General features: G+C 54.7%; 1 protein-coding gene across 4 annotated transcripts in view; it reads left to right on the plus strand.

Annotated features, from left to right (window-relative positions):
• The window catches only part of ARHGAP27 (Rho GTPase activating protein 27), an 81,744-nt gene that overhangs the window by 47,535 nt on the left and 14,957 nt on the right, over window positions 1-19,252 (plus strand). For 3 of the 4 annotated variants that reach the window (XM_050935068.1, XM_050935067.1, XM_050935069.1), the window contains 6 exons: window positions 6,937-7,368; window positions 7,697-7,924; window positions 9,973-10,086; window positions 10,752-10,819; window positions 11,553-11,640; window positions 15,010-15,114. In XM_050935068.1, the coding sequence (XP_050791025.1) occupies window positions 6,937-7,368; window positions 7,697-7,924; window positions 9,973-10,086; window positions 10,752-10,819; window positions 11,553-11,640; window positions 15,010-15,114 (1,035 nt within the window). Of the gene's footprint in view, window positions 1-3,620; window positions 3,782-6,936; window positions 7,369-7,696; window positions 7,925-9,972; window positions 10,087-10,751; window positions 10,820-11,552; window positions 11,641-15,009; window positions 15,115-19,252 lie in introns of those variants that run through there. The other variant, XM_050935070.1, reaches the window with a different exon arrangement.

A 19,252-nucleotide genomic window follows, 5' to 3' on the forward strand; every position in this document is an offset into this window, starting at 1 on the left:
AAGCAGTGGGAGCTGTGAGTGCTCAGTGCCTCTGGAAAAACAGGCCCTTGGTGGCTATAGCTGAGCACCCAGGACCAAAGGCCCCTGAAATTCATGGATACTTTTGCAAACATTGGCCTTACTCTCCTTATGTCTCAGTGTACCCATCTGTAAAATGGAGGTAATGCTATCTCACCTTGTGTTGCTACGGTGAGTTCAGGACTGGTTTGCAGTACTCCATTCCTGCAGCCATGAGCACTGCAGAAAAGCCTAGGAGGAAATGAATAATTCTGAATTCAGTGCAGCGTTTGGAGGGTGTGCAGTAAACAAGGCCTGCATATTGAACGAGGAGCCTAAAAAGAAATAATGAACTGCTGTCTAATCCACTGGGCACCGAATGAACCCAGGGTCCTGTGGCGAAAATAATAGTCTGTGATTAAAAACTGCATCCTGATGCATGTGGGCCCAAATTAAGGTTGCATGGGCAACCTTTACTCTGGCATTTCCTGTCTTTTGAGCAACTGACTGTGCAACTTTGATATTCTTGTTAATGTAGAGTTTTGCTTATAGTTAAGGCTATGATTATGTCATAGTGGTCACGGAAGTCACAGAATCTGTAACTTCCATTGACCTCTGTGACATTTTCTGCCCCAGGACTGGAACTCCCAGTCAGCTCTCCAACAGATTCCAGTCCCTGCCCTGGTGGGAACCCCCTGCATCTGCCCAGAGGTGGGGGACCCCCCCCCAAGTGTCCACCTGCCTAGGAGGGCAAGGGGACCCCACAGCAGCCCAACCCCTGCAGGCAGGAGAACCCCAGAGCCAGGGCCGTCTCCAGGCCCCAGCGCACCAAGTGCGTACTTGGGGCAGCATGCCACGGGGGGCACTCTGCTGGTCACCGGGAGGGCGGCAGGCAGCTCCGGTGGACCTCCCGCAGGCGTGCCTGCAGAGGGTCCACTGATCCCGCTGCTCCGATGGAGCTTCTGCAGGCATGCCTGCGGGAGATCTACCGGAGCCGTGGGACCAGTGGACCCTCCTCAGGGACGCCTGCAGGAGGTCCACCGGGGCCGCGGGACCGGCGAGTGGCAGAGCGCCCCCCCACGGCGTGCCGTCGTGCTTGGGGCGGCGAAAGGGCTAGAGCCGGCCCTGCCCAGAGCTCCTACTCACCACAGTGGTACTGAATCCACCTCTCTATCTTATCAGGGATATTTTTAGTGAAAGTCAGGGACAAGTCACAGGCTTCCGTGAATTTTTGTTTATTGCCCATGACCTGTTCATGACTTTTACTAAAAATATCCGTGACAAAAACTTAGCCTTATTGATTATACATTATAACCATGCTTTATTTAACTACTTTGCCATTTCAGTGCCATGTGTCATCCAGGAATGGAATGATTTTAGATGCCATTCTAGATGCCTCTTTTTAGGGAGTCTGGAGAAACTGCAGAGTCTGAAGCTGGCTTGTTTGCAAGCATAGATCAGCTTTAGCATGTTAATGTCTTGAGAGTTTAGTCCAGGAGTCAGCCTGCATTTCTCCTCAGAATATTGTGTTCAAAGGTTCTCCTGCAGTGAGGCCTTTGTTTGGCTTAAATCTGGTTTCCCTGTCTTTGCTGCTTAGATGATGCCTTTTACGCTAATCCTGGCTGTCACTGCTGTGATTCTGTGTGTCAACGAAACAACACGGCAGCTATGAAATCTGCTTTCACCATTGCTAACAAAATGAACACCGCGCTTTCAGTATGAAGCTCTGGAGTGGCCTGTGTAGTTAGCTGGTCTGGCCCCAAGGACTTTGTGTGCTGTATTAGTTCTGTTCTATAAAACAACTGCAAGACTGCACCAAACCGTTTAAAAAAGAGATCTTAGCTGTCAGCTCTCTTTGAGGGCAAAACGATAAAAGATGCTTGGTGTTTCTAGGCCAAGTGGTTTGATGAACGGACTAATCCAAAAAAGATTGTGGTCCTGATTCAGTCTGGCCCTGAAGCACATGCTTAACCTGAAACATGTGAGTCACTGAATTTAGTGGGGCTATTCCCATGCTTAAGATTACGCGTGTGCTTAGGTGCCTTGCTGAGTCAGGCCTGAGGAAAGTTCTGCAAAAGTGAAAACCTCCAGCCACGTGGTACTTTTCCTCCCCCACTTTATTTCCCTGGGTGCACCCTCCAGGTTGCTGGGTGGAGAAGCTACAGATTTGTGCCTAAATTCTAATCGGAATTTGTTTGCCCTGTCTGCAGACTCAGGCAGATGTTGCTGGGCGGGTTGTCGCTCTGCCCATGTTTTACTCTGGAGTAGGTCTCCGGGTGTATTGAGCCACTCTCATGCCCCAGGAGATGCTGTTTCTGAAAATCAAAGGGAGAGCTCTTCAGTGGCTTTTGAGAACGTTCAGCGTTTGTAGCCAGTTGTTGCTGACCGGTAAATCAGAGAGCTGGTGTGAACTCATACCCGTGTACATGCTGCTCCTCTCAAAGAGGCACAATTGTTGGTTTCTTTTTTTAACCAAATCTCCACATTCGTGTGACACAAGATCGACTAACGCACACACTGAGTTTCCGATGGGAACTTTAACTCTCCACTGTCACACGGCTGGACTGTTGTAACCCGGCCTCCTGCCAGGCGCTGCTGGGAGTGCAGGAGGTCCAGTCCCCTGGAGAGGTTGGGTGGCGCACTGGGAACAGAGATGCTCCGGGTACTGAGCTTGTTGGTGGATTCCCGTGACCACTTGCATGTTCCAGGTGATGGAGGACTCCTTCAGGAGGGCTGCAACAGTCAACGAATGCCACCCCTGTTCCTAACCCAGCCCCTAAGGGCAGCCCCCTGAAGGGGTCAAGGGTAACTCGTTCTATGCAGCTCCCCAGACTAGTCTAGGGCCACGCCTCCTCCGGAAGCAATGCCCACGCACACACCCTGGCCTGCAGACCCAACCCATGGCCAGCTCTTTGGTCTGTGCTCTCGCTGCAGCCCGTCCATCCACGCTGTCCTGCTGTCACACCCTGCAGCTGCCCCCACGCCTCCTGTTCCCTGGCCGGCCACAGGCTGCTTCCTTGCCTGCCACCAGCTCCCTGCCACGGCTGGTGCCCCTGACCGCCCCATGGTAGCTCCTTTTCCTGTAGGGGTTATAGAGCCCTCGCAGACTGGATGCTGAGCTGGATAAAGGCGCCCTCAACTGGCTGCATCCTTTCCCTGCAGCTGAGCCAAGTGCATTACAGTATTTTTCAGTCCTTAATATGTGCTATATTCTTTGCCAGTCCCCGGATGGTGTTTGTCTCACTTTCCTCCTGGGAGGTGGGAATTTAACAGTCCTCTATGTAGACGAGAGACTTTTCTGGCTCTGGAGGGAATCTTCAGAAAAGCAAACTTTTGAAGGTGGATATTTAACAGCTCTTTCCCCTCGATCCAACCTAGTCTCAGAAGTTACTGCTCAGATTTTCGCCACCAGCGAGCCACTTTTAGAAGCGTGAACGCAGCCGCCAGGTTGCAAGAATATGAAAAATGTCAACAAATAACTAATTATGCATAATTTGAAACTAGTGTAACCACGGCAACCCTTCCGCCCCACAAACCCCAACAGGAAACGTGTGAAAGGCTCAGGCCCATATCAGGGCAGGTTTGGGGAAGTCTTTCTCCTCTCTCGATTGGTCTCCCGCTAGGGGCCAGTTCCCTTCGCTTTGCTGCTGTGACGCTCCTGCCTGCCAAAGCCCCCGCGCGCGCTCCTCTTCGTGGTCCCTGGGGCTGGAAGATGGACACCCATGCCCCTAAAGCGCTGCCCAGATCTCGGAGCCGGTTCTTGCGTTTGTTCAGCTCATCCCAGGTGCGGAAGGGTAGATCTTAGCCAGCAGGGAAGAGTAACTGTCGCTTGTGGGCTAAGCCGAGGGTGCAGCATCCTACCGCTCAGCCAGACAAGGCGACTGGAGCACTCGCAATACCCTGGAGTTGGCTTCAGTTGACAGGGGCTCAGGGAATCACACTCAGATTGTAAACGTGTCTTGACATGGCTGGGAGCTCTGCTGTAGGTCTGTGACAAAGGGTGACGGAGATGGGAATTGTGTTACTTTGTGGAAGGTTCAGTGAATCGACTCAGACACTGACGTTGCGTCTGTACATAGTTTGTCTCCATCACCGGTTTGGAAAGGAAGAGGAAGTAGGTAGCATGCTGGTAAATATAGCCAGCAACACTGATGCGGGGACTGTGGCAAATTGGGCCTGGAGAGGAACAGTATCCTGGGCCTAAAATAATTCAGAGAGTTCCAACTGGGCAGAATCAACCCAAGGTACAGAACGCCCAAGAGAGGGGAGAGGCTGGGAAAGCGGTGATTGCTATGGGAACCTTTGGTGGAGACCTTGTGGTCAGGGGCTGCTGTATCTCTAGGCAGCTGCCGCAGGTGGCAGATTTCTGGGAGAAGTGGGTGGGGTGCGTTGGTTATTTTGAGTGCTTGGCTGGTGAAATTTGCAGTGGTGCCTGAAGGACGGCAACAGTGTGGGGGAGAGGGTGGGCGACCAGGCCAACTCTGAGTGACTGGTGATGTGCCATGGTACAAGGGGTCATAGCACCACTCCAGCTGGCCCAGCTGCCTTTCCATCATGTGGGAGGGGTGGCTGGACCAAGATAAGGGGCAACACAGTTATACCTCCCAGCTTCAGTCAGGTGTCAAGGGGGCACCTGGGCCCCCTGGACCTCCCCCCTCCTTGTCACACCTCTGCTGAGTTCAAGTTCTCATATGTGGGGAGCAAAGATTCGGGCACCAAGGAGGGACGTCACACTGACGTTCTGCCTGGGGAGGCAGGTTGACTTGAGCAGTCTCCGAGTTTGGTCCAGCCAGCGGATGGGGACAGGGTGCCAGGTGGAAGAGGAGGTTTCTGTTCCTGGCTCTGGCTGTGCGAGTGCGAGCAAGTCACCTCCCTGCTCAGTGCCTCAGTTTCCTCGCCTGCCCTTTGGCTGGGTTCTCAACTGAGACTGCTAGCTCTGTGTGTGCACCATGGGAGATGGGCGTGAGACGCTGCGGGGCAATCAACTCTCGGTGTTTCTGGTGTTTCTGTGTGAAAACTTTGTACCCATTATAGCTCCAGTAACACGTACAATCATAGAACTGCAGAGATCACAAGGAGAAAACAACTGTCTGCGTCTTATCAGTTCATTTCCTTTGGGCATGTGACAGCAGGTTACCTGAAGCCAGTTAGTTTCCTGGTACAGTCAATAAGCCAGTCCTCCCTCTTGCTCAGATGACATTTAGAAACGCCACAGGGGTGTGGTGTGTTTGTATGCTTTATATGTTTGTAGTAGGAAAATTTTAAATTTCCTGCAATTGAAATGGGATTTATCAGAAAGTTGACACTGTTCTGAGGTTGTGCATTCCCTGACTTTCCAGAGAGAACTGGACATTTTTCATGTTCCATTAAATTGGGCCAAAATGTCCAAATGTGGATGATTAAATCTAGATATCTAAAGAAGCAGTCTGGTTTTCAGGCTTATTGGCACCAAAAAAGTGACCCTGCTTTAACTACAATTGTGCTGATTGGTTGGCTGGGTTTTTTTAAATCAATGTGGTGAAACCTGTACAAACGAAAAGGATGCTGGCCCCGCCTCAGTCTGTTGCCTGGGACCCATTGCTGGATTATCTGAGCACCTCACAATGCTCCCCTGCCCCTGCGAGGCGAGGCAGGGCAAGGCTATTCTCCCCTTGCTGCAGATAGGAGCTGAGAGAAATTACGTGACTTGTCCAAGATCACTCAGTCTGTGGCAGGGAAGAGAACTGAACTGAGCTTTCTCAAGCGAGGGCTCTAACCCCTTGGCCATCCTTCCTTGTCTGCCCCTCCCTTTCATGCAGAGGAACACAGCCCAATTACAGGAGCAGGTGCGGGGTTTTATTGTGTGCAATACACTGCTTTTACACAGCCTACCATGCCACTATTTTTAGACCTCAAGTGCAAGTGTAGCACGGTGTAGTTTTTGCCCTGTGTCCTCACAATAATGGATCTCTATCCAGCTGGATCTCTAGTGACTTTGTCGATGTTCCTTCTGTAGAAGGGGTTTTGTAGTGTCGTTATTTTGTCCCCAGATATGTACAAAGTATGTTGCCAGCAAAAAGAGCTCAGCGTGAAGGGGGTAGTCTGAGCTCCTCCACTGGCTGCAATGCCCCCCTGAGGGCAGTTGTGCTGAGCAGGGATAGCCAGACTGCAGCACTCTCTGGCAATGCCCTCTCCACCCTGGGGGGCCAGGAGAAGGTGACATAGAGCTTGTGATGCGCACTGGGGGGGCAGGGAGATGGAGGGCTGGCTGCGTGGCATGGCGTGGGAGACTGAATGAATGGCTTGGCAGTGGGGGGGCTGTGAGCAAAGGCTCCAAAACTGCGGTGTTGGGGCTTTCCTGGTGGGGCCTGGGAAGAGCCTGGTGCAGCAGTGGGGGAGGGAAGTGAAACCTAGCGTGCCCCCACGAGGACGTGTTACAGAGGTGAGTTCAGGGTTGGGGAGGCTGAGTTGCCAATGGTTACAATTCCATCATGAGTCTTGTGACGGTATGTGTTTCGTTTTTAAAGGCTCAGCTCCTGGAGTCATGTGAGATCTCAGTTCTCATTGACATCAGAGTGAGTTCCTAGGCGGAGAAAAGCTGGAAAATGTGACCCCCAAGGGCTCGAAGCCCAGAAGGTCCTTGGGCTACAGTATTTATTATCTTTTAAACTCATGACTTTTGGGGCCTGGCTCATGGGTTTGGGACACATGGGCTTAGCAGCTCTGGGAGGGAGCCTGGCCTGACAGTACAGTAATGTCCCTCTGGCGACCAGAGCCCTGCCTTGAGTTCCCAGACCCCCTGGCTCCATCAGCTGTTCTCCCCACCATGGCCAGCACATTTCTGATGTTCCAACCAGAATGCTCTCGCCATCCCTGCCCAGACCCCACCCACGCCATCTCCCGCCCAGTGCTGCCATCCCAAATCCAGCCTGACAGACTGTGGTCCTGATCTCTCCCCAGGCCTGCCAGGAGGAGGAGAACCCCACCCCAGTGTATGTGAACATACAGGAGCTCCGGCAGCAATCAGCAGCCACTGACCCCTCCCGACCCCAGCACTGCCCTAGCAGTGTCCTTGCGGACTGGGAGACCCATACGGACACGGGCAGCGGGCACTTGTTCTACTACAACTCAGTGACGGGCGAGACTACCTGGGATTCCCCGTTCGGGTGCCCAGAAGATGGAGTGAGTCCTGCTCCCTCTCCCTTGCTGTCTCTTGCCCCCAGTCCCGCTGCGGCTGAATGGGGCCAGTATGTGGATGACGCCAGCGGCCAGGTGTTTTTCTATAATTCGGTAACGGGTGAGACATCGTGGGAGCCGCCCCCGGCTGTGGACGAGCCCAGTGCCCAGGAGATGCAGCCTGCAACTGCACCATACAGACCCATGGACCAAAGGGTGAGCCACCAGGAGAAGCAGGAGTGAGAGAAAAGCGGGCTGGTCCAAGGGCAAGCCCAAGCCAGTAGCTCTGGGGAGCGCGGGGTGATGGCTGGGTTTGATGAAGTGCAGAATGGAACAGGGCCGACTGGGCAGGTAGATTCTTGGTGGTGGTCTGGGGAATAACCCAGGGACGTGTTGGGGATCTCCAGGATCCAGGAAACAGCAGGAGAATCCTGCTGGGTACTCTCCTCTCTGCGAGGGGGTCTGGGGAGCACACCCTGGTGGGGCACAGGGAGCATGGGGGAGGCGGAGGGGTGCGCAGAGGTGACCTCTCTTACGTTCTCAGCCACCAACTCCGGAAACAGACTATCCGGACCTGTCCCCCGAGGAGCTGGATGGTTACCCGGAGGAGGACTATTCGCCGGTGGGGTCCTATGAGCAGAGCACCTACCCTTACCTTCTGCCAGGGAGATCCCCCAGGCACTCGGCAGAGCTGAGCCCCTCTCCGGGCTGGTGCAGCCAGAACAACCCCGAGGGGCAAGCCTTCTACCCTGACCGTTTCGCCTCGGACACGGTACGGAGCGCGGCCCTGGCGAGGAGCTGGTGGGGGGAGGAAAGTCATTGGAGGGGGACGAGGGCCAGGCAGGGGTATGGGTTTGAAACGAGGAGGAAATGGAGCCTGATAGCTCTTGGAGAAGAAGTCAGGGTGGAAGTGGAGCAGAGGAGTGGGGACAGCACAGGGAAGGGGAAGATGATGTGTGCTGGAGACTCAATGTGCCCTTTTAATGATCTGGCAAGCCCCTGGGCTGCGGAGGGGCACCTGAGGGGAGAGGCCCAGAACAGACTGGCCCAGCATCCCTGCGGGGCACAGAGCTGTTCCCCACAGAAGATGGGGACAGTCCGTCCAAGCGCTGGATTTCCCCAGAGGTGCTCAGCGGTGAGGGGGTGGGAGCGAAGGAAGCGGGTGCTGGGGGGAGCCCAGGTGGACACCATGCAGGGCGGGGAGAGAGAGTTCAGCGGGCCTGGTGGGAGTGAAGGGGTGTCCATGCAGAGTGGTGGGGGTGGAGGCTGACAGGAGTCGGGGCAGTTCCCAGCATTAAAGGGCTGATGCTCAGGAGCTCAGGGCAGCAGGGCTGGGTGAGGAGAAGGCTCGATGTGGCGGGGAGGGGCTGGCGCCTTGGGCTCCTGATCTCAGGAGGGGCCTCTAGGCACAACTGGAAAACCCACAAATGACGTGACGAAAGCGCCAGCCCCAGGGTGTGGGGCCAAGCTGGAGGCAGCAGCATGAGAGGGGAAGGGGGACGGTCAGGCTTACAGGCAGTTGGGGGGCACTGTCAGGGTTGGGGATGGAGGAGGTGGGAGGGTGGACGTTCCCCACACACCCCGGGATGGAGGGCAGGAGCCGCGATCCCAAGGAATCAGCCGTGGCACAGGCTGGCGCTTGAGGGGGCAGGATCCAACAGCCGTCCAGCGCTGAGCCTGTTGTCGCTGCCACACGTGTGTTCATGGGTTTCCAGGCCAGAAGGGGCCATGTTGACCCTCCCATCCACCCTGCATGGCCCAGCCCAGAGACCCTCCCCCACCTTCCTGCAGCAATGCCAGAACTCCTGATGGAGCGAGAGCAGTGGTGGTGCCCCGAGGCCTTAGGCCACCTAGTCTGGGGCTCTGCCTAGCCTGGAGTTCTGAGCTGCGGCCACTGCCCCAGCACAAGCTCCATATTGCCCCAGGGCAGCCAGTCCGTGCTGTGGGATTGCAGCTGTGCCACCTCCCTGCAGGGACAGGGCCTATGACAGAGCTAGCAAGCAAAGTAACTCTGAGCCCCTTTAAATAGGCTCGCCAGGCAGAAAAAGCAGCTGTGCTCCATGAAAGCTTTGAGATAGAGCCAGCCCCTGCTCCTGGGGGGATACAAGGCTCCCTGCAAACACTCGCATTCGCCAGCCTAGGAAGGGGCTGTGCTCAGGGGAGCCTGCTCCACCCCAGCACTTTTCCGTAGTGTCTACATGGGGCCTGCTCAGCAGTGCTAGTGGCAGATACTTTTAAAGCAAACCCTCCTTCCCCTGCCAGGTGCCCGGCTTGTGGGGCCATATGGCTGGGACTCTGCATGGGGTTGGGCTGGAGAACGGGCTGGCCAGTGATATCAGGGTTTCTGCCTGCTAAGCTCAGGGCAGTCATATCTCACACCACAGGCTGTGCCCTGAGCCTTGCAGAAATTCTCACGCTGACCTCTGACTGAGCTATCGGGTACTGGCCACAGTGTGAAGAGAAAGGCCAGGTATGGTGGGTTTGCTTTGCCTGCTGCCACCTTTGGTCAGGGGATGATTCACTCCAGCCAGCAGAGTGATGCCAGAGGGCACAGAGGAGCTGCCAGGAAAGTGGAGGACAGCAGGGCACTGGTCTGGCATGTGGCAGATCTGGGTTCTGTTCCCAGCTCTACCCTGCTGGGTGACCTTGAGTAAGTCCTTGCTCCTCGGCTGCTTCTGTGCCCTCACCTCCCAACTTTGGTGTGTTCAGAGGAAATTCTCCACTATGCATGTACAGCTCCCAGCACAATGGGGTTTGCTGGCTGGGGCTCTCAGCCTTAGTGATAAATATGGTTTGTGACTAACTGGTATCTGCTTTCAGGTCTCTGTGCCAGGGGGTCACCGGAGAGCAAGCAGTGGGTCTAGCCAGGACAGCAGCCCCTTTGCCAGCTGGCACAGCTACATGCCAGCGATCCTCATCCAGAAAGAGGAGAAGGTGAGGGAGATGGCTGGGCCCATTTTGCTAATGGAGTCATGCTAGCTTCTTTGGATCTGTCAGCAGATCTGACTTTAACTTTGTCCTTTGGTGCCATTCCCCAACAAGTTCTGTTCACCTGCCTGGGTCCCGGGGGAGGAGTGGGGCACCCATATGGCCGGGGCTGGGCAGCTGTTCAGTTAGCCAAGCTGGCTAACTCAAGGGGTACTGTAGCTGTGGAGTGATTGTGACGATAAAGGACAGCTGCAGGGATCCCCTGACTCCTGACCCCACCCTGTCAGCGGGCAGCCGCTGAGCCTCGGGTCAGGGAGGTGCTGTAGCATGTGCCTGACTTGAAGCGCATGGGTCACTGCCTGGATTTCACTGGGCGTGCCTGGGTGGGCTTCCGACTAAGCGTCTGCTCCGAACACTTCCTGAAATAGGGCCCTGGGGCAAGTTATTTTCTGGGCGAGCTTGTGATCCAGACGCCCAACTGAAAACCCATGGGCGTTTCCAGGTGCTTACGGGCGAGGAGGGAGATGGCACCAGGGCAGGCCCTGTCCCCACTAGACTGGCGCCTGGTGGCCACTCCAGTTGTGGTACTGATGAGCAGCTGTTTGAAAGCTGGCTTCCCTTGGGGAATGCTCACGGGGCAAACGTACACCCTGACTTATCTTTGATTTCAGTTCAAAAGCCTGGACAAGGCTGGAGTTCTTTACCGGACAAAAACAGCTGATAAAGGAAAGCGATTACGGTAAGAGAGTCTCAGCGTGGCACGAAGTACCAGGACAACCTTCCCACTCGCTGGCTTTCCACAGAGCAGACAGTAATTCCCAGAGCTTTTAGAGAAACATCCGACCTGGATTTAAAAATGGTGTCAGTGATTCTCCATCATCCGGGACACCCCGAGGGCTTCAGTATCCCAGCTCACTGCTCTAGGGACTCAGTGCTGGCTGAAGAGGGTCCCATGGGCAGTCCTGGGCGTGCCAGAACCTAGAGCAGTTACCAGCTATTATGCAGGATGTCAAACGAGATTATAAAGGTCCCTTATGGCTTTGAAATGTATGCACCTGTTGTTGCAAACATTCACGTTTTGAGCAGAACTTGCCAGGAGCTCCCTGCCCCTAGCCTGAGCAGCCTGTGGTGGGATGCAGGGTTAGGTAGACAATGTTCATTTGGGTCTAACCTCCCCTCCTCGGTGGTAAGTGTTCCAGGCCGCCCAGCCTCGCAGACCAGCAAACTCAGCACTTCTCCCTGTGTACAGCTCCGAGCACGGGGAGGAGGATTTTTATGTAGGACTCCCGGACCAACCGGCAGTGAAGGAACCAGCGTCTCCTCAGGAAGTGAGGAGGCCTTTGATGGAAGGGGCTGTGCCGTGCGTAGGGCTTCCCCCCACTTTCCCTTCCTCAGCTGGCAGCATGGGAACAGGGTCCTGCCAGCGTAACCGGCATCTGGGTTTAATGTTTTCCTCATCATTCCTCCCCCAGGAAGAACTGGAGCTCATCCTGGACTGTCCTGGAGGGGGGCATCTTGACCTTTTTTAAGGAGTCAAAGCATTTGTCCTCCAGCAGCTTGGTGAGTTGCCAGCCTTTGGCTACTGTCCTTGCTAGGCCCAGGTTGGGAGCTGCTGACAGGCTGCAGGCTGCTCACCAGCACAACAATTTCCTGGCCCTTCCCTGTGCAGCCTCTGGCTTGTACCCTCCCTCCTTCATCACTCTGCAGGAGATGCTTCCCAGGTGCCAAGCAAGCTTTCTGCAAGGAGCAAAGTGACTCTGGGTCTGGCTGACTTGTTGCCCAACTGACCCTGAAAATAGTGGGACCGTAGAATCATAGAATATCAGGGTTGGAAGAGACCTCAGGAGGTCATCTAGTCCAACCCCCTGCTCAAAGCAGGACCAACCCCAACTAAATCATCCCAGCCAGGGCTTTGAAAGTTGATTGACCAGTCGAATCTCGCTCTGGAATCTGAAATTGGGTGATGTTCCCTAGAGTGTGTGGCTTGCATTCAAAAGCCCCCTGTTCATGTGGCTTCCAGACCCCTTCTAGGTACTGGATGCGAGTGGAGTGACTCAGCAAGGGAAGAGACAGAGCTGCTCTGCAAGGGCTGTTTTCCCCCTCCCGGATTAGCATTTATAATAAGAGACGCGAGTAAGTTACCACCAGCGACAAAGGAAACCCGAACTCCCTCAGTTAGCTTTCGAGCTGTGGTCAGAGCCGCTCAAAATAGGGAAGGCTGCTCACAGTACTGGTGTGCATTGTCACACAGCTCAGGGCTGGTGTGGGCTTGCAACACTTTTGGCGGCATTTTGCAGCAAAGGGAAGAGAATGGGGCGAGAGAAGAAATGTATCTACAAGGAGCTCCATGCCCCAAGCAGACCCCCAGCCAGATGCAGCAATGTTGACATCCATGCATAGTGCGGGGAGCTCTGTAGGGCCACATTCGTATTCCTGCAAACTCCGTCGCTGAGGCTCAACCAGCGTGGAGAGCTGTGCTCATGTGCTGGGGGAATTAATAAAAATGGTGCATCCGGGGAGCCCTTCAGGTCACTGAAGTGCCTGATGCAATTTCCTGACTGGTGGATGATGGGGGCTGGGATTTCAAAGGAACCTCAGGGAAGAAGGTGCCAAATCCCCACTGAAATCTAATGGGATCTGGGTCCCTAACTGCCTTAGGGCTTGTCTGCCTGGGGAAATTGAGCAGAAGAGCAATTGTGGAACAGAAATGGCTAACCCAGAAAAAGCCACTTTTCTTCCAGAAGAAGAGAGTCCGTACAGGGAGTTAATCAGAAATAAATATTGCTTTTGCAATTCAAACCCTCCCTTATTCGGATTAGTTCCCCGTGTATACTCGCTCAGTGGAAAATCCCAGTCCACGAGGTTGGAGCAGACAGACTCTTTAATCCCCTGTGGAATAGCAAAGAGCCTGGGTATTTCACTGATATTTTCCAGTGGAAAGCTGTGTTCTATTAGAAAAACCCAGCAAACCACACGCACACCAGAGCCCTGTCCCCTCGACACAAAACCGATAACCACGTGCCCAGTGCCAGCACTACTGACGTACCAGAGAGAGAAGCCAGGAAGGGATGTTCCTCGCCTTTAGGGGAGAATTCCGTGCTGGCCCCCAGCCCGTCACCCCCTCCTCACCCAGATTGCTTCAGAGGGGAGTTCTGCTCCCTCCGGTATTGAGGTCTAGGCTCCTTCAGGCACAGTCGGGGCAGCTCTAGGTATTCTGCCGCCCCAGGCACGCGCTTGGCATGCTGGTGCCTGGAGCCGCCCCTGGGCACAGTTATAGTGGAGATGCAGCTTCCATCAACAAAAGTTTATATCAGTTCAAAATAAGCTCTCCCAGCAAAAGGACTTTTTGGCCGGTATAACTGTCCACGCTAGGGTTTTTGCCAGGATTAGAATGTCATAAAAATATTGCATCCCTACCTGCTATTGCTATCCAGGCAAAAGTTTCTAGTGTTGCCCTAGTCTTAGAAATACTCGTGGCAATCTCGGTGTCCAATCCAGGGGAGGGTTGAATTACATTTTTAATTATGGCCATGAGCATCAGTGTAGAATTCCAAACTCCCCTCAGTGCACACAGATCTCCCAGTGACCTCAGTAGGAGGCACAAATGAAATAGTTAACAATGACAAGTCACTGAGCTTTACCCCAGCCCCTCTCCCTGATGTGATTACTAGGGGCCGGCAGAGTTCATTCTTCTCTGAGCTATTGTTTCAGGCATTCTGCAGACTCACTGGAAAGTTACACCCTGCTTATGCTGGGGTGGTTCACTCTGCAACCATGAGCAGCAGAAATATGGTTGTTTTGTTTTTAATGAAAGCTGAGATGCTGCAGAATGGGAGAGAGTTCTGGCACCTTTTGTGGCTTCATCCCAGGTCTTGTGATCTTTGATGTTTTCCTTAAAGCCCCAACTCCTGCAAACGTGATTAGGTGTAGGGTGACCAGATGTCCTGTTTTTAAAGGGACAGTCCAGTTTTTTGGGACTTTTTCTTATATAGTCACCTATTACCCCCCACCCCCTGTCCTGTTTTTTCACAGTTGCTATCTGGTCACCCTAAGTAGGTGAGAATTTCAGTTTTCAGTTTTAAAAAAAGAAGTTTCTACTCTCATGATTGTGTAGAAAAAACCTGGGAACACAACTCCAGATGGCTCCAGCACCCAGAGGCAAAGAAAACACCCCACAGTAGTAGTAGTATTATAAACTCATGGTTTTTAAGCCAATTCGGATGGTTTTTTGGAGCCTGACTCATGATCTTTGCCTTCTTTGCTGCAGGCCCAATCAACACTCTGAGCCACCAGGGTTTGAATCCTTTGGTCTACACCAATGGAATGAAACCGTATTAACCTCTGATGGGCTTGTTTTGGTACAACTGACTCTGGGTGAGGTGTCCTGCGAGAGGCACTCGGTGGCTGGGAGCCGAAAGGCCTAGATTCTAATCCCTACTCTGTGTTCCCATGGCATGGCCTGACTCCTGCTGGGCCTGTCCCCATTGGCTAGCACCCCTGATGGCCCATGGCCGTTGGAGTGTGGAGGGGCTGCCCTCTGCCAGCTCAGATGGAAGGAGGAGCTGATCGAGGGGCCTCTCATCCGGGTTCTAGCCACCTTGTGCTGGGTCTGGCACCGGGCTGCGTTCCCCTTCATACCTGCAGCCACGTTGCCTATAGAGAGAGACCTGTGTCCCTGGCAGCAACAACACCAGAGGGCTGATGGCAGGTGGGCAGGACAGCGCTGGCTGTACCTGCCTCGGTCCGCCCACTTCCAGCTCTGAGCCTGGTGAAAATGCCATGGACAGACATGGGACCCCTGCCCACATGGCTGGTTTTATAGCTCACATAGAGCAAACGTTCTCCACCCTGCGACAGCCTCGCTGCTCTGCTCCTCTGAACAGAGCCCAATGTCTCCCTGGGCGTGACCATCCTCTTTCCTTCCCCCAGAAACACCCTTCCATGCTGACCACACCCGAGCATACTGTGGATCTGCGGGGGGCTACTGTGTCCTGGGCTCCCAAAGAGAAATCCAGCAAGAAAAACGTTCTGGAGGTGAGTCCGCTCAATGCAGCACGGCTTTGGTGGTGTCCCCAGAGCTGCAGGGCCAGGTTGGGAAGAGATGTGTGGCCTTGGTAAAGAGGCTAAAACCACTGGAAACACCAAGGCCTGGTCCGTGTGCAAACTGGGTTAGTTAAACCCACGCAGACCATGTGTAGAGTCTTACTTGGCTTCAAGGGTGGTTTATTTTGGTTTAGCTGAGCCCTGTTCCTGCAGGGCCGGCTTTAGAATGTGTGGGGCCCGATTCAAAAGAGCTGCCACTGAAATGCCGCCGAAGACAGCGGCAGTGATTGAGCTGCCGCCGAAGATAGTGGTGGCAATTCGGCGGCAGCTCAATCAGTTGCCGCTGTTTCGGGCGGCACTTTGGCAGAGGGTGCGGGGCCCCTCTTACGGATGCTATGGGGCCCTCTTAGGTGCAGGGCCCGATTCCCAGGAATCGGGGGAATTGCCCTAAAGCCAGGCCCTGTGTTCCTGAATGACTTATGATTAGTCTGCATTACACAATCACCCCCGTGCCCCAGGCGACAGCTCTGCCAGCAAAGCCCCTGGTGTAGACGCAATGATGCTGACATGAGTGTTCGGGGAGGTGATGTAGCTATGCCAGCGGAAGAGCTCCATTTGCTACATATCCACCAGCGACTCTGCTGGAGTGGCAGTGTCAGCAAAGCACTGTAGTGTCGACAAGCCCTGAGGTAAGGCACTGCTAGGTCGGAATCTAAGGACACGTCTACACTACAGAGCCTTGGCCGGTATAGCTGTGCCAGCAGAACCCTCTAGTGTAGACACAGCATAAGACAACAGAAGTTCTTCTCCCAGCATAGCTACACCACCTCCCCAAATGCCGTTAGCTGTGGTGAGAGAAGCACTCTTTTGGGGGTATAGCTCTGTCTGCACCAGGGGTTGGCTGGCGTAGCCATGTCGGGAAGCGGGAGTGATTGTTTTAACACTCTTAAGCAGGGTCGGATTAATGCAGGGGCTTTAGGGGCTGCAGGCCAGGGCTTCAGGCTAAGGGGAGCCCCACCAAAATAAATCCATAATTATAGACAATTCAGTGGTCACCAACCCATCGATCGTGATCCTGGAGCCTCTGCTAGTCATTGTGATCTCCGGGATGCTAAAAGTCCAGCGGCGCAGCAGGGCTCAGGCAGGCTGCTTGCATGCCATGGCCCCACACCACACCTTGAAGTGACCGGCTGCTTGCACGTCTCTGCAGCCCCTGGCCGGGGGGGCAATGAACTGGCCAATGGGAGCTGCAAGGGTGGCGCTTGCGGGTGCAGGCAGAGCACGGAGACATGCTGTCCCCCTCCCCACAGGGGCGCACAGAGACGTGCCAGTGGCCAGCCACTTCTGGGAGCAGCATGGGGCTATGGCAGGCAGGCAGCTCAGCTTGCCTGAGCCCTGCTGCGCTGCTGGCCAGGAGCCACCTGTGGTAAGCGCCTCCCGGTCCGAGCCTGCACCTCACACCCCCTCCTGCACCCCAATCCCCTGCCGCAGGTCAGAATCCCCTCCTGCACCCAAACTCCCTCCCAGACTCTCCACCCCCTCCTGGACTCCAACCCCTGCCGCAGGTCAGAATCCCCTCCTGCACCCAAACTCCCTCCCAGACCCTCCACCCTCTCCTGCATCCCAATCCCCTGCCCCAGGTCAGAATCCCCTCCTGCAACAAACTCTCTCCCAGAAAACAACTAATATAACAGTTGTTCTAAGGTAAGGAGTCGGCTATTTTGAATTAACTTAACTATATTCTACGTGTTTTAAGACTAAACTGTAACCACAAAATGGCTTTATGTTAATTAAAAGGAAAGTTTAGTACAGCGTTAATAGCCTCGATGCCATAATTGTGATAATTTTAAATTAGGAAAAAGACATGTATACAGGGGCCCCACAAAACTAATAGCCCCAGGGCCACAGGAGAGTTAATCCAGCCCTGCTCCTAGCTGGCAAAGCTCAGCCAGCCAAACGCTGTACTGTAGACCAGGCCTTAGAATCAAGGAAATGCAGGGCTGAAAGGGATCTTGGGACGTCATCTACTCCCATGCCCCAGCACTGAGGCAGGATGAACTATACCAAGGCCTTATCTGACTGGTGCTAGAGTATCCACACACGGGCTGGCAGGGGTTTAACGGAACAGGTTTAAATTTACACCTGTAACTAAACTGGTTCGACTCTGTGTGGACAAGACCCCAGGAGGGTCCTGAGGCTTGGTGAGAACAGAGCCTCTGTGTGCGGGGCCGTGGTTAGTGCCCAAGAGCTGATGCCCCCTCTGGCTGGTGTGTTCTGGAGTCAGATAATCTCTGGCATGTGCACACAAAGCCCTCACACCTGTGTCTCTTTAGCGCCCTGCATGCTGGCTGCTTATTTGGCTGCTCTATGTGGGCTAACGGCCACTTCATGTTCCCTGTCGCGACTCCAGGCCTTGACTATGCACCCAGGTTGGCCTGGTGGAACTAAAATGTACAGGCCCCCTCCCACCCCAGTGTGGACACAGTTATCCTGAGATAAAGGCACTTCTCCTGGGATAGCCAGACCTGGCAGGATGGGGAATGAGCTATGCAGGTGTTGGGCACTGTTATTCCAGCGTAACTGCGGCCATGCTAGGGGTTGTACCAGTATAACTATAAGACGCATGGAGATCATATCCACAACGGACACAGTTACACCAATACGAGCACACCAGGCCTCCCTGGCCATTGCATAACCCTCCACTGGCTGCTTTTCAGCAAGCCCAGTGTATCTTTTAAATAAGACATGAGTGGCCAGGGGCCATGTGCTATTGCCGAGGGGCAGCCAGACTTCAGGGGAAAGGGAGAATTAAAAAGTGGTGTCTGCTTCCCCTGCTGAGCTCCGTCAGCAGGGCCCCTCTCTGCACACAGCAGGGCAGTACGGGCTGGCCCCCTTTGCCAGTGCAAACAGCAGGCTACTTTGGGACTGCCAGGACAGCCAAACCCTGGCTCTTTCGGGCTTTGCATTGGAAAGGAAACTGCCAGCCAGTAACTCTTCACGCCTGCACAACGGGACAGTGAATGGAACCAAGATGGGACATGATGTTTGTTTGGGCTGCAGCATTGAGCAAACCAAGCCGGGGGTTGGTTATCAGGGAACACTTCTACTGCAGTAGCACAGAGGGGTTGGCCAGCTAAGTCCCACCCTACTGGGGGCTGCGTATACGGAGCACATGGCAGCCCGCACCCAAGGAGCTCACAACAGGTGGATGAGACAGACCCGGGGCGAGGTGACGCACACTGGGATCACAATTCTAGCCAGTCAGGAGCAGCGATCACAACACCCCGCCTGCCTGGCCAGGTTGCGGACAGAGCTGGAAGACTCCTGCTGCAGAGACAGCTTAGAGATGCAACTAAATACAGGGGGAGACCTCAGTGCAGAGCCAGGGCTTAGTCTGTGGAGTCCAGAGCAAAGGATCCGCCCCTAGAAGCCAGGCATCTTTCCCTCAGGACCTGTGAGCACCAAAGACAACGGCTGAGCCTGGGGGGAGGGATAGCTCAGTGGTTTGAGCATTGGCCTGCTAAACTCAGGGTTGTGAGCTCAATCCTTGCAGGGGCCATTTAGGGATCTGGGGCAAAAATCTGTCTGGGGATTGGTTCTGCCCTGAGTAAGGGGTTGGACTAGATACCTCCTGAGGTCCCTTCCAGCTCTGAGATTCTATGTGGTCTGAGTCAATGGGAATTTGGGGGGCCCAAGGCAGGGGCAGCTCTAGGTATTTTGCCACCCCAAGCATGGCAGGCAGGCTGCCTTCAGCGGCACGCCTGCTGGAGGTCCCCAGTCCCACGGATTTGGTGGCACGCCTGCAGGAGGTCCCCGGTCCCACGGATTCGGCAGCACACCTGTGGGAGGTCGGCCAAAGCCGCGGGACTAGCGGACACTCCTGCCTGCCGCCCTCGCGGCGACCGGCAGAGTGCCCCCCATGGCTTGCCGCCCCAGGCACGCGCTTGGCGTGCTGGTGCCTGGAGCCACCCCTGGCCCAAGGAGCAGAGACCTGAGCTGTAAAATTCCACAGAAGTCAAGGCCAACAGCAGGGGCCCTGTCTCAGCCCAGCCCACTGGTGCCTGATCGCTGTTGTGCCATGGAAAGAAACTGCCCTTCTTCCCTTATGGACCCTCTGGAGGGCTGTCAC

Source organism: Gopherus flavomarginatus, chromosome 25 (genome assembly GCF_025201925.1).
Source record: "Gopherus flavomarginatus isolate rGopFla2 chromosome 25, rGopFla2.mat.asm, whole genome shotgun sequence".
Lineage (NCBI taxonomy): Eukaryota > Metazoa > Chordata > Testudines > Testudinidae > Gopherus > Gopherus flavomarginatus.